This window comes from Triticum aestivum, chromosome 2A, assembly GCF_018294505.1.
Source record: "Triticum aestivum cultivar Chinese Spring chromosome 2A, IWGSC CS RefSeq v2.1, whole genome shotgun sequence".
Classification (NCBI taxonomy): Eukaryota; Viridiplantae; Streptophyta; class Magnoliopsida; order Poales; family Poaceae; genus Triticum; species Triticum aestivum.
In genome coordinates this window covers 720,427,977-720,441,129 of record NC_057797.1, presented here as the reverse complement: position 1 = coordinate 720,441,129, position 13,153 = coordinate 720,427,977, and the positions used below count along the sequence as shown (strand labels likewise).

At 45.8% G+C, this 13,153-nt stretch overlaps 2 protein-coding genes across 2 annotated transcripts; both read left to right on the top strand.

Annotated features, from left to right (window-relative positions):
* The first annotated feature begins 6,278 nt into the window (after nucleotides 1-6,278).
* On the top strand, nucleotides 6,279-7,046 carry LOC123190531 (non-specific lipid-transfer protein 3). The gene is made up of 2 exons (XM_044603191.1): nucleotides 6,279-6,724; nucleotides 6,849-7,046. The coding sequence occupies exons 1-2, from the start codon at nucleotides 6,387-6,389 to the stop codon at nucleotides 6,856-6,858; spliced, it is 348 nt and encodes a 115-aa protein (XP_044459126.1). The 5' UTR covers nucleotides 6,279-6,386; the 3' UTR covers nucleotides 6,859-7,046.
* Nucleotides 7,047-11,156: 4,110 nt separating this feature from the next.
* On the top strand, nucleotides 11,157-11,970 carry LOC123190532 (non-specific lipid-transfer protein 3). The gene is made up of 2 exons (XM_044603192.1): nucleotides 11,157-11,604; nucleotides 11,734-11,970. Exons 1-2 carry the CDS (start codon nucleotides 11,267-11,269, stop codon nucleotides 11,741-11,743), a joined length of 348 nt encoding a protein of 115 aa, XP_044459127.1. The 5' UTR covers nucleotides 11,157-11,266; the 3' UTR covers nucleotides 11,744-11,970.
* Nucleotides 11,971-13,153: the final 1,183 nt, after the last annotated feature.

Genomic DNA, 13,153 nt, shown 5'->3' with positions numbered 1-13,153 from the left:
AACCTAAGTGTTTGCATGTGTAAATCTGTCTTACACCCGTTGTATGTGAATGTTGGAATCTATCACACCCGATCATCACGTGGTGCTTCGAAACAACGAACTGTCGCAACGGTGCACAGTTAGGGGGAACACTTTCTTGAAATTATTATGAGGGATCATCTTATTTACTACCGTCGTTCTAAGTAAAAAAGATGCAAAACATGATAAACAACACATGCAATCAAATAATAATAGTGACATGATATGGCCAATATCACATAGCTCCTTTGATCTCCATCTTGGGGCTCCATGATCATCTTGTCACCGGCATGACACCGTGATCTCCATCATCATGATCTCCATCATCGTGTCTCCATGAAGTTGCTCGCCAACTATTACTTCTACTACCATGGCTAACACATTTAGCAATAAAGTAAAGTAATTTACATGGCATTTCTCAATGACACACAGGTCATACAAAAATAAAGACAACTCCTATGGCTCCTGCCGGTTGTCATACTCATCGACATGCAAGTCATGATTCCTATTACAATAGCATGAACATCTCATAGAACACACATATATCATTCATCATTCATCATTCATCACAACTTTGGCCATATCACATCACAAAACACTTGCTGCAAAAACAAGTTAGACGTCCTCTAATTGTTGTTGTAAGTTTTACGTGGCTGCAATAGGGTTCTAGCAAGAACGTTTTCTTACCTACGTGAAAGCCACAACGTGATTTGTCAACTTCTATTTACCCTTCATAAGGACCCTTTTCATCGAATCCGCTCCAACTAAAGTGGGAGAGACAGACACCCGCCAGCCACCTTATGCAACTGGTGCATGTCAGTCGGTGGAACCGGTCTCACGTAAGCGTACGTGTAAGGTTGGCCCGGGCCGCTTCATCCCACAATACCGCTGAAGCAAAATAAGACTAGTAGCGGCAAGAAAGTTGACAACATCTACGCCCACAACAAATTGTGTTCTACTCATGCAAAAAGAACTACGCATAGACCTAGCTCTGATACCACTGTTGGGGAACGTTGCAGAAAACAAAAAAAAATTCTACGATTTCACCAAGATCCATCTATGAGTTCATCTAGCAACGAGTGATCGGATTGCATCTATATACCTTTGTAGATCACGCGCGGAAGCGTTCAAAGAACGGGGATGAGGAAGTCGTACTCGACGTGATCCAAATCACCGGAGATCCTAGCGCCGAACGGACGGCACCTTCACGTTCAACACACGTACGGTCAGCGTGACGTCTCCTCCTTCTTGATCTAGCAAGGGGGAAGGAGAGGTTGATGAAGATCCAGCAGCACGACGGCGTGGTGGTGGATGCAGGAGTCACCGCAGCAGGGCTTCGCCGTTCTACTGCGAGAGGGAGAGGTGTAGCAGGGGAGAGGGAGGCGTCAAGAGTCAAGGGTGCGTCTGCCCCTCCCTCCCCCCGCTTTATATAGGCTCCCCTAGGGGGGCGCCGGCCCTAGGAGATGGGATCTCCTAGGGAGGGGGCGGCCAAGGGGTGGAGTGCCCCCCAAGCCAGGTGGGGCGCCCCCCCACCCTAGGGTTCCCAACCCTAGGCGCATGGGGTGGGCCAAAGGGGGCGCACCAGCCCACTATGGGCTGGTTCCCCTCCCCACTTCAGCCCATGGGGCCCTCCGGGATGGGTGGCCCCACCCGGTGGACCCCTGGGACCCTTCCGGTGGTCCCGGTACAATACCGGTGACCCCCGAAACTCTCCCGATGGCCGAAACTGCACTTCCTACATATAATTCTTCACCTCCGGACCATTCAGGAACTCCTCGTGACGTCCGGGATCTCATCCAGGACTCCGAACAACTTTCGAGTTACTGCATATTCATATCTCTACAACCGTAGCGTCACCGAACCTTAAGTGTGTAGACCCTACGGGTTCGGGAGACATGTAGACATGACCGAGACGGATCTCCGGTCAATAACCAACAGCGGGATCTGGATACCCATGTTGGCTCCCACATGCTCCTCGATGATCTCATCGGATGAACCACGATGTCGAGGATTCAAGCAACCCCGTATACAATTCCCTTTGTGAATCGGTACGTTACTTGCCCGAGATTCGATCGTGGGTATCCCAATACCTCGTTCAATCTTGTTACCGGCAAGTCACTTTACTCGTACTGTAATGCATGATCCCGTTACCAGAAACTTGGTCACTTTGAGCTCATTATGATGATGCATTACCGAGTGGGCCCAGAGATACCTCTCCATCATACGGAGTGACAAATCCCAGTCTTGATCCGTGTCAACCCAATAGACACTTTCGGAGATACCCGTAGTATACCTTTATAGTCACCCAGTTACGTTGTGACGTTTGGTACACCCAAAGCACTCCTACGGTATCCGGGAATTACACGATCTCATGGTCTAAGGAAAAGATACTTGACATTGGAAAAACTCTAGCAAACGAACTATGCGATCTTGTGCTATGTTTAGGATTGGGTCTTGTCCATCACATCATTCTCCTAATGATGTGATCTCGTTATCAATGACATCCAATGTCCATAGTCAGGAAACCATGACTATCTATTGATCAACGAGCTAGTCAACTAGAGGCTTACTAGGGACATGTTGGTGTCTATGTATTCACACCTGTATTACGATTTCCGGATAACACAACTATAGCATGAATAAAAGACAATTATCATGAACAAGGAAATATAATAATAATCCTTTTATTATTGCCTCTAGGGCATATTTCCAACATTCTGCGTGTGCAAAACTGGCTTGCACCCGTTGTATGTGAACGTAGAGCTTATCACACCCGATCATCATGTGGTGTCTTGGCACGAAGAACTGTCGCAATGGCGCATACTTAGGGAGAACACTTATACCTTGAAATTTTAGTAAGGGGTCATCTTACAAAACTACCGCCGAACTAATCAAAATAAGATGTATAAAAGATAAACATCACATGCAATCAAAAATATGTGACATGGTATGGCCATCATCATCTTGTGCTTTTGATCTCCATCTCCAAAGTACTGTCATGATCTCCATTGTTACCGGCATGACACCATGATCTCCATCATCTTGATCTTTTAACAACGTGTCGTCACATGGTCGTCTCACCAGCTATTGCTTTTGCAACTATCGTTATCGCATAGCAATAAAGTAAAGCAATTACATGGCACTTGCATCTTATGCAATAAAGAGACAACCATAAGGCTCCTGCCAGTTGCCGATAACTTTAACAGAACATGATCATTTCATACAACAATTTATATCTCATAACGTCTTGACCATATCGCATCACAACATGCCCTGCAAAAACAAGTTAGACGTCCTCTACTTTGTTGTTGCAAGTTTTACGTGGCTGCTACGGGCTGAGCAAGAACCGTTCTTACCTATGCATCAAAAACCACAACGCGATATAGTGATTGCTTTTTGATCTTCAGAAAGAACCCTGTTCATTGAATCTGATTCAACTAAAATTGGAGAAATTGACACCCACCAGCCACCTGTGTGCGAAGCACATCGGTAGAACCAGTCTCGCGTAAGCGTACGCGTAATGTCGGTCTGGGCCGCTTCATCCAACAATACCGCCGAATCAAGAATCAACTAGTGACGGCAAGTAATATGTCTATACCCACGCCCACAACTCCTTTGTGTTCTACTCGTGCATATAACATCTACGCATAAACCTGGCTCGGATGCCACTGTTGGGGAACGCAATAATTTCAAAAAAAATCCTACGCACACGCAAGATCATGGTGATGCATAGCAACGAGAGGGGAGAGTGTTGTCCACGTACCCTCGTAGACCGTAAGCGGAAGCGTTATGACAACGCGGTTGATGTAGTCATACGTCTTCACGATCGACCGATCCTAGCACCGAAGGTACGACACCTCCGTGATCTGCACACGTTCGGCTCAGTGACGTCCCACGAACTCACGATCCAGCAGAGTGTCGAGGGAGAGCTTCATCAGCACGACGGCGTGATGACGGCGATGATGATGCTATTGGAACAAGACTTCTCTTAAGCACCGCTACAATATGACCGAGGTGGATTATGGTGGAGGAGGGCACCACACACGGCTAAGGGATCAATGATCAACTTGTGTGTCTATGGGGTGTCCCCTGGCCACGTATATAAAGGATGGAGGGAAGAGGTGGCCGGCCCTCATAGTGCGCGCCCAAAGTGTGGAGTCCTACTAGGACTCCCTACTCCTAGTAGGATTCCACCTCCCACATGAAATAGGAAAAAGGAAAGGGAAAAGGAGAAGGAAGGAAGCCTAGTCCAATTCGGACCAGTCCATGGGGAAGGGACATGGCCACCCTTGAGGCCTTTCTCTCCTTTCCCGTATGTCCCATTAAGGCCCAATACGAATTCCCGTAACTCTTCGGTACTCCGAAAAATACCCGAATCACTCAGAACCTTTCCGATGTCCGAATATAGCCTTCCAATATATCGATCTTTATGTCTCGACCATTTCGAGACTCCTCGTCATGTCCCCGATCCCATCCGGGACTCTGAACAAACTTCGTTCATCAAATCACATAACTCCTAATACAAATCGTCACAGAACGTTAAGCGTGCGGACCCTACGGGTTCGAGAACTATGTAGACATGACCGAGACACATCTCCGGTCAATAACCAATAGCGGAACATGGATGCTCATATTGGCTTCCCACATATTTTATGAAGATCTTTATCTGTCAAACCGCATAACAACATATGTTGTTCCCTTTGTCATCGGTATGTTACTTGCCCGAGATTGACAGTCAGTATCTCAATACCTAGTTCAATCTCGTTACCGGAAAGTCTCTTTACTCGTTCCCTAATGCAACATCCCGTAACTAACTCATTAGTCACATTGCTTGCAAGGCTTATAGTGATGTGCATTACCGAGAGGGCCCAGAGATACCGCTCCAATATACGGAGTGACAAATCCTAATCTTGATCTATGCCAACTCAACAAACACCATCGGAGACACCTGTAGAGCATCTTTATAATCACCCAGTTATGTTGTGATGTTTGATAGCACACAAGGTGTTCCTCCGGTATTCGGGAGTTGCATAATCTCATAGTCAGAGGAACATGTATAAGTTATGAAGAAAGCAGTAGCAATAAAACTGAACGATCATTATGCTAAGCTAACGGATGGGTCTTATCCATCACATCATTCTCTAATGATATGATCCCGTTCATCAAATGACAACACATGTCCATGGCTAGAAAACTTAACCATCTTTGATTAACGAGCTAGTCAAGTAGAGGCATACTAGGGACACTCCATTTGTCTATGTATTCACACATGTACTAAGTTACCGGTTAATACAATTCTAGCATGAATAATAAACATTTATCATGATATAAGGAAATATAAATAACAACTTTATTATTGCCTTTAGGGCATATTTCCTTCAAGGCATCACAACAACTATACATCAGTGCCCGACCACGTGAGTCGATCACTTCGGTTTGTAAGCAACATATATCAAAACTAGTGTGTAACACTCTGAAATTTTAACCACTTATTTAAGTGAGAAGATAACAACACTATACAAAGTTACAATATTTCCAGGCACAATTTATGATTGATAATATAATTAAAAGAAAACAGAAATTAACTACGCAGGAGTATATGCTTGATATACACTCCACTTGGTTGGAGTTAAGAAAGCACCGCACATGTTGCTGGCATTGATCACCGCACCGCCTGATCAGTACATATGCCGGTGGAAATTAATACTTGACTAGTCATAGATCCTAACTTTGCTTTCAACGATGCATGGCATGGTAGATGCATAGATCGGTCGTACTCAAAATTTACTCCATATCGTGTCCATGTCCGTCCCTCTTTTGTGTTTGACAACGACGGCCTACCTACTCACCACTGGCCATTCTTCCAGATCTGCACACTACACTGTGGACTGTGGTAGCTCGCACACAGGTTCCATACGTTCACACGCGAAGAAATTCACGTCGGAATTATTTGCAGAAGCTTCTGCTCATACTAATGTAGTAGATGTGAGCACTTTTCGAAAGTAAAAATGTAGATGTGAACAAAGAAGCGTCACATGCGTGCAGTGCACCGATCGATCCATGATCCATCGTACGGTCCCCAGCGCCCAACCACCGGCATGCGCATGCATGCATCAATGCATGCCCCACTGGCTACGCACGGCGTACGCGCATGGACACGTGCATGCACGCACCACCGTCCGTCCGCCACCCTGCAATGCAATACCGCAACACCTATCTTCTTCTCCCTAGCCATCTCTCGCCCGCCGGCTATTTATACCCCGCTCCACGGAGTTCCATCTCCACCACCACCACACAAGCTAATCAAGCTCTCAGCTCCTTCCCAGCTCCACGGTTTCCAGCAAGCAAACCGAAGCACTAGATCCTCGATGGCTCGCGTGGCACTGGTCGCCGTGTTCGCCGTGCTCGCGGCACTGGCGGTGGCGGAGATGGCGTCCGGGGCGGTGACCTGCGGCGACGTGACGTCCGCCGTCGCGCCGTGCATGTCCTACGCGAGGGGGCAAGCGTCGGCACCCTCGGGGGCGTGCTGCAGCGGGGTGAGGACCCTGAACGCCAAGGCGTCCACCCCGGCCGACCGGAAGGCGGCGTGCAACTGCCTCAAGAACCTGGCGGGGTCGGGCATCAGCATGGGTAACGCCGCCAACATCCCCGGCAAATGCGGCGTCTCCGTCTCTTTCCCCATCAACACCAAAACCAACTGCAACAAGTACATCCTCAAATCCTAACTTGAAATATTATATTTTAAGTACTCATTAGCCATTTTATCTTAGTTCGTAAGTACTATAAATAGTACGACTAATCGTTGAGCTTTTGTGTCTGTGTGTTTGCAGCCTTCACTAAGTTATCTACCAGCATCATCATCACACCAGGCTAGCTAGCCCACTCGGTGTCTACTGTTGCTGCTCTCTGCGTGTGTTCGTTGTTGTTTTCTCCATGTGTTCGACCTCCATCTGTTGCCGTTAATACAGATCGAGCAGATTACTGATCGAATCATCAATAAAATAATGTGTTGAGCTTAAGTTTTATGACATTCGCTGTTATCTATAATGATTATAAACTACTCCATCTGTAAAGAAATATGAGAGTGTTTAGATCACTATTTGCTCTTATATTTCCTTGCGGAGGGAGTAGTTTCTTGCCCGCATGTTGCTGCTGGAAATTAGCAAGTTTTATTAATGTCTTTGATACCAACATGGCACAGTTGTAAATTTTTCCTAAATGCAAGGAAAAAAACTTGACGATGTCAATTTGCCGAATCCAGTGATGATTTTCTGACCAGCAAAGACAACATAACTAACTTACATATGATTCTTATACGAGACCAAATGAAGATGTGTGGTGTTCATCCCCTCCAAAGTAACAACAATCTGCAACATGGGAAATACTATCAAAAGCTTCTACAACGGTACAACAACCAGACAAGAGCAGCGGCACCACTCCCCATATACCTACACAAAATCGACCAACTTTCAAGATTTTCAAAAGCCCCCTTCAGTTTCCCATCCAAAGAGGTGGAAATTGTTGAGCATTTAATGTACTTGGGCCAAGGATGATCCACGAGATTAGAGGTCGTCGAACACAAAATCTTCATGAAAAAGCCTGAGAAGCACTCCAAGAAGGCACAAAAGAACATACCAACAAAAGCAGAAGATACAATAATACAAGCTCATCAAATCCTCATGGATGCATCTGCAAGAACATAAACCCAAAACCTATAAGACCAAACCCGCGGAGACACAATATCTATCATTAATTCTATGGTGATGTTTAGTAAGGCGCCGGCGCATCAAAGGAAGAACCAGAGCGCTTTTATTCTCAACATTATTGCACCCTCTGGGTGAATATCGCCGACAACGACCATAAAGTCTATACTACCGTAAACTTCTGAACATTCCAAGGAGGACCCAAGGTCCCCCCACCCCACCCTGCCTTCTGGCGCATGGCTAGAGGTGAGGGAACCCGTGAGATCTCAGTCGCGTCTCAAACTCTTGTCGTTGTCGCCTTGTTTATTTTCCTAGGTAACGTTCAAGAGGAGAAAAGCCGAGTTGGCCTGATTAGGCCCGGTTTGGGTTTTGGATAAGTATTAATCTATTCCTTTTCTTATTATTCCTCAACTCTTTTAAATAGTTAAATACATTATTTTCAAGGCTTAAAACTCCAATAAAAATCCATAGGTTTCATATATGTTATTTCTAATTACTATGAAAGTTTCAAAAAAAATCCGATGAGTTGACTGTCATTTACAGTCAAACTAAGTGATGCCCCAAGTTTTGATTTGAAACGTGAGTAGGTGAAATGACCTCAAAATTGACGAAATTTTACTAGAACTAATCACTACCATATAAAGCCTCAAATATTTATTTTCATGAAATCTCATCAAAGAACTTATCACCTACGATATAATTTATAATTCTATCAATATTTAAATTTGAACAATTATCACTTTATTCAAATATCAGAATTAGTCTATATAATTGAAATTAATCAAAGGGGTTTATTATGGCATGGAGGGCCTACGATAAATACTAGGCCGATTGTTAGGTCACATTTATTTCACAACACCAATTTAAGAACTCATTTGAATAATTTTGCAAGGTTTTTGGTTTACTAATAATGTTTTAACTATGCATTTATATGAGGATAGCATGAATTCAGATATAATACATGTTGACTCCAAAGTCCCCATCAATAAGGCGGAGGTGCTTGCCGCCATAAATAAAATCTTTAGAGGCTTCCTCTGGGCAGGGAGCTCGGCGGCGAATGGTGGGTAGTGCATGGTTGCCTGGAACATCGTCTGCACACCTAAGTGGACTAGTGGCCTAGGGTTACATGACTTGTGTTGGATGAATACAACATTAAGGGTTATATCGTTGTGGCTACGGAGGGTTGACAGGGAGAGGCCGTGGGCGGAGTTTGACATCAGTATTTCGGCAAAATACTTGGCAGTTTATCGAGCGGCAGTTTTTGTTGATGTAGGGAATGGAAGAGGGACATGCTTCTGGGAAGAGAGTTCAGGAGATCGCCCCAATACTTTATGTGCGCATATGTCCCAGAGTAAGGAGCTCCAGGACAGTGGATGAGGCCCTAGCTGGACTTTGGCCGAGAGGTATTTGGTTGGATCTCAGTGCTGAGGAGATTGGGGATTACTTGCAGCTGTGGCACCTGGTGTCAGGCGTGGAACTTAGACACGATGTGGATGATGTAGTGCGCTAGGCTTGGGAGGCTTCTGGAAAATATTCGACCAAGTCAGCTTATGCGAGTCATTTTGACGTTCGTGAACATGACCTTGCAGCAAGGATGGTTTGGGAATGCCGGGCTCCGTTGCATTGCAAGTTGTTTGCGTAGCTTGCTTTTAAGAATAGGTGTTGGACCTCTGATCAGGTGGCGAGGCGGGGATTGCCACATCAGGATGTTTGCCCGCTATGCGCTCAACTGCCGGAAACCATTGATCATCTGTTTGTTGCCTGCGGTTTCGCAAGTGTCGTCTGGCATCCGGTGTCAGCGTGGGGTATCAAGGCTTGGGCACCACAAGGAATAGATCGTCTCCTGTCGTGAACAGCTTCATTGTAGACAACACCTCCGATGAGGAAGGACCTGCATACTCTCACTCTTCTCGTGTGCAGAGAAATCTAGAAGCGCCGCAATGCAATCATCTTTTGACAATGCTTCTCCTTCCATCACGGTGGTGCTCGGCATGATCTATGAGGAGGGGCGGACTTGGGCTGCAGTGAGGTTGTTTCATGGAGACATGTCCTTATTTTTTGTCAGAGGTTGTTTAGGCGGGTCTTTAGCGAGTAATCCATGTAATCTGGGCTAAGTGCCCCGTTGTAGTTCTGTGGACGGATGTCTTGCCCTTTCTTCTATGAATATATGATACATATTCTTAACTATGCGTATTCTAGAAAAAGAAACAAGGCTTACAACATGGTCACTAAACACGGGGTTGGTCCGGCTAAAGGAGGCAAACTGGGTTCTGGTGCGGGAAAATCGCTAGTAGAATAAACACGGCGTGGCACGCCACACATAACCGACAGATGGGACCAACCTGGTAGATTACTCTAAAAATATTTGGAGTACAAAATGGGCAATTTTTTTGTTAAATGGGGCAATCTGGATGAGGAGTTGTTGTGGGCTGATTGCTATAAAAAATGTGAAAGTAAGGAGCAAAAACTGAAATTCACTCGTATTATAATGTCATGAATATGCCTTTAGAGACTAATCTAAACATATGATTTACAAATACTCCATTGAGGTTTATAAAGTTTGACTCAAGACATATAGAAAAAGTTACTTGTTTATGATGTGCAGGGAACATAATACGTACTCATTAGGAGTACGTATTACAAATACTGCGTACAAATCTTCGTGATGTACTCCGTATGAAGTCACTACAGTAGGAGTATATGATTGATGTATACTCCACTGGATTGGAGTTAAGAGAGAACCGAGAGAGAGAGAGAGAGATAGAGAGAGAGAGAGAGAGAGAGAGAGAGAGACGCATGTTTCTGGCATTGATCACTCTGCACCGCCTGATCAGTACAGATGCCGGTGGAAATTAATAAGTACTTCACTAGTCATAGATCCTAACTTCGCTTTTAACGATGCATGGCATGGTAGATGGATAGATCGATCGTACACATAATTTACTCCGTATCATGTTCATGTCCGTCCCTTTTTTGTGTTGACAACGACGGCCCACCAGCTATACTGGTCCTTCGTCCAGATCTGCACACTGCACTTTTTTTTAGTGATGAATCTGCACACTACACAGTACTGGCTCGATACGGGTTTCATACGTTCACACGAGCAAAATCACATTGGAATTATTTGCACGCAGAAGCTTTTGTGAATCTGCACACTACACAGTATGGACTTAACTATGTATTGGAGGAGTAGTAGATGTGAATAAAAAAGCGTCACATGCGTGCAGTGGACGCGACCGGTTGATACATCGTACGGTCGGCAGCGCCCAACAACCCTCACCTCATGCGCATGCATGCACGCCTCATTAGCTACGTAGTAGGACGTACGGTGCATGCACGCACCACCGTCCGCCACCCTGGAGTGCAGTGCTGCAAGAACACCTATCTTCTTCCTAGCCATCTCTCGCCCGCCGGCTATTTATACCCCGCTCCACGGAGTTCTATTCCATCTCCACCACCACCACCACACAAGCTAATCAAGCTCTCAACTCCATCCCAGCTCCACGGTTTCCAGCAAGCAAGCCGAAGCACTAGATCCTCGATCGATGGCTCGCGTGGCACTGCTCGCCGTGTTCGCCGTGCTCGCCGCACTGGCGGTGGCGGAGATGGCGTCCGGGGCGGTGACCTGCGGCGACGTGACGTCCGCCGTCGCGCCGTGCATGTCCTACGCGACGGGGCAAGCGTCGGCGCCCTCGGCGGGGTGCTGCAGCGGGGTGAGGACCCTGAACGCCAAGGCGTCCACCTCGGCCGACCGGCAGGCGGCGTGCCGCTGCCTCAAGAAGCTGGCCGGGTCGGGCATCAGCATGGGTAACGCCGCCAACATCCCCGGCAAGTGCGGTGTCTCCGTCTCTTTCCCCATCAACACCAAAGTCGACTGCAACACGTACATCCTCCACCCCTAACTTGAAAGATTATATTATATAATTCTAAGTACTCATTGGCTATTAAACCTTAATTCGTAAGTATAAACAGTAAGATTAATCGTTGAGCTTTTGTGTCTGTGCGTTTCCAGCCTTCACTAAGTTATCTGCCAGCATCATCATCACACCAGGCTAGCTAGCCGACTCGGTGTCTACTGTTGCTGCTCCTTGCATGTGTTCGCTGTTGTTTTCTGCATGTGTTCGACCTCCATCTGTTGCCCCTGTTACAGATCGAGCAAGTGAAATAAAATAATGTGTTGAGCTTAATCTTGTACTCCTATGACATTGGCTGTTATCAATAATGATTATAAAGTAGTTTCATGCCCGCATATTGCTGCTGGAACTTTTAGCAAGTGTTATTAACGTGTTTGATACCAACACCGCACATTCGTAAATCGTAATTTTGTAACTAAGGGCAAGGGAAAAAACTTTGATGTCAACTTGCTGAATCCAGTGATGATTTTCTGACCGCCAAAGACAACATAACTAACGACTTACATATGATTCTTATACGAGACTACTTCTCATACATATGCTTGTTGTGGGGTGAAAATTGTGCAGAGGAGAATGTATGTGGTCTATCGTCCTGCCCTCTGGGGAAAGTATCATGTGATACAATGATCTCACTGCATAAAATTAAAATTCGGAAGTTTAAAAAAATCTGAAAAATTGTGAATGCTCACATATCTACAATCTCTAAAAAAAATACAAATTCTCTATCTAAATAGAAATGAAACGATAAATCTAGACGTGAATAGTGTCCAGTGGTGCAACCAAAGCAAACCCTGTGAGTTTTATTCTATTGTCTTGGTGCATTTTGTTCTATCGCCCATGTGCAGGTACGGTCTACCATAAGTCTTAATTTGTATGCTTTTACTATTTAATTTTGTCAACTGTAGTTTTAATCAAGTGCGCCAAAGTCGCAAAAGCAGAAGCTGATGCTGTATGAGGTTCTACAAACAACAACGACCTATGGGGTGCCATCGCAGCACCCCCAACGAATGTTGGGCATCTGGCAACTGTGATTCATCCTCAAATGGACATTTCAACCTTCTTTTCAAACTTCTAAATTCAAATTAAAACACACCATACGGTCCAAATGAAGCATATATTCTGAATAAACATGACGATTCACTGTGCGCATGCCATGTCGTATAACGGCAAATTTGACAATTTTGACCTCAGGACGAAATCAAATCATAGAATGAACTGCCCGTGAAACTATTTCATGCGGTTGACCTTTTCGTGTGGCGCCCAACACGCAGGCACCAAATCCTACGGTGCAGCGCCTAGCTCTGGGGCGTTGCACCTCTATCCACCATGGCAGCCCCTGGACCCGCACCCATCAGTGTAGCACCTCCGAGCTAGGCGTCACACATGTAATGTGCAGCGCCTAGCGCTCGGACGCTGCACTGTGACTTATCCAGCCGCGGCGGCCCTCTCCTCCCCCACCCACCCCATTGCAGCAGTTACAGAAACAGATTTGTACGCGGCGGCGACCCTCTTCTCCAG

What these genes read in the sequence shown, in the direction of transcription:
- LOC123190532 (XM_044603192.1), top strand. Translation starts at nt 11,267, where the DNA reads ATGGCTCGCGTGGCACTGCTCGCCGTGTTCGCCGTGCTCGCCGCACTG.
- LOC123190531 (XM_044603191.1), top strand. Translation starts at nt 6,387, where the DNA reads ATGGCTCGCGTGGCACTGGTCGCCGTGTTCGCCGTGCTCGCGGCACTG.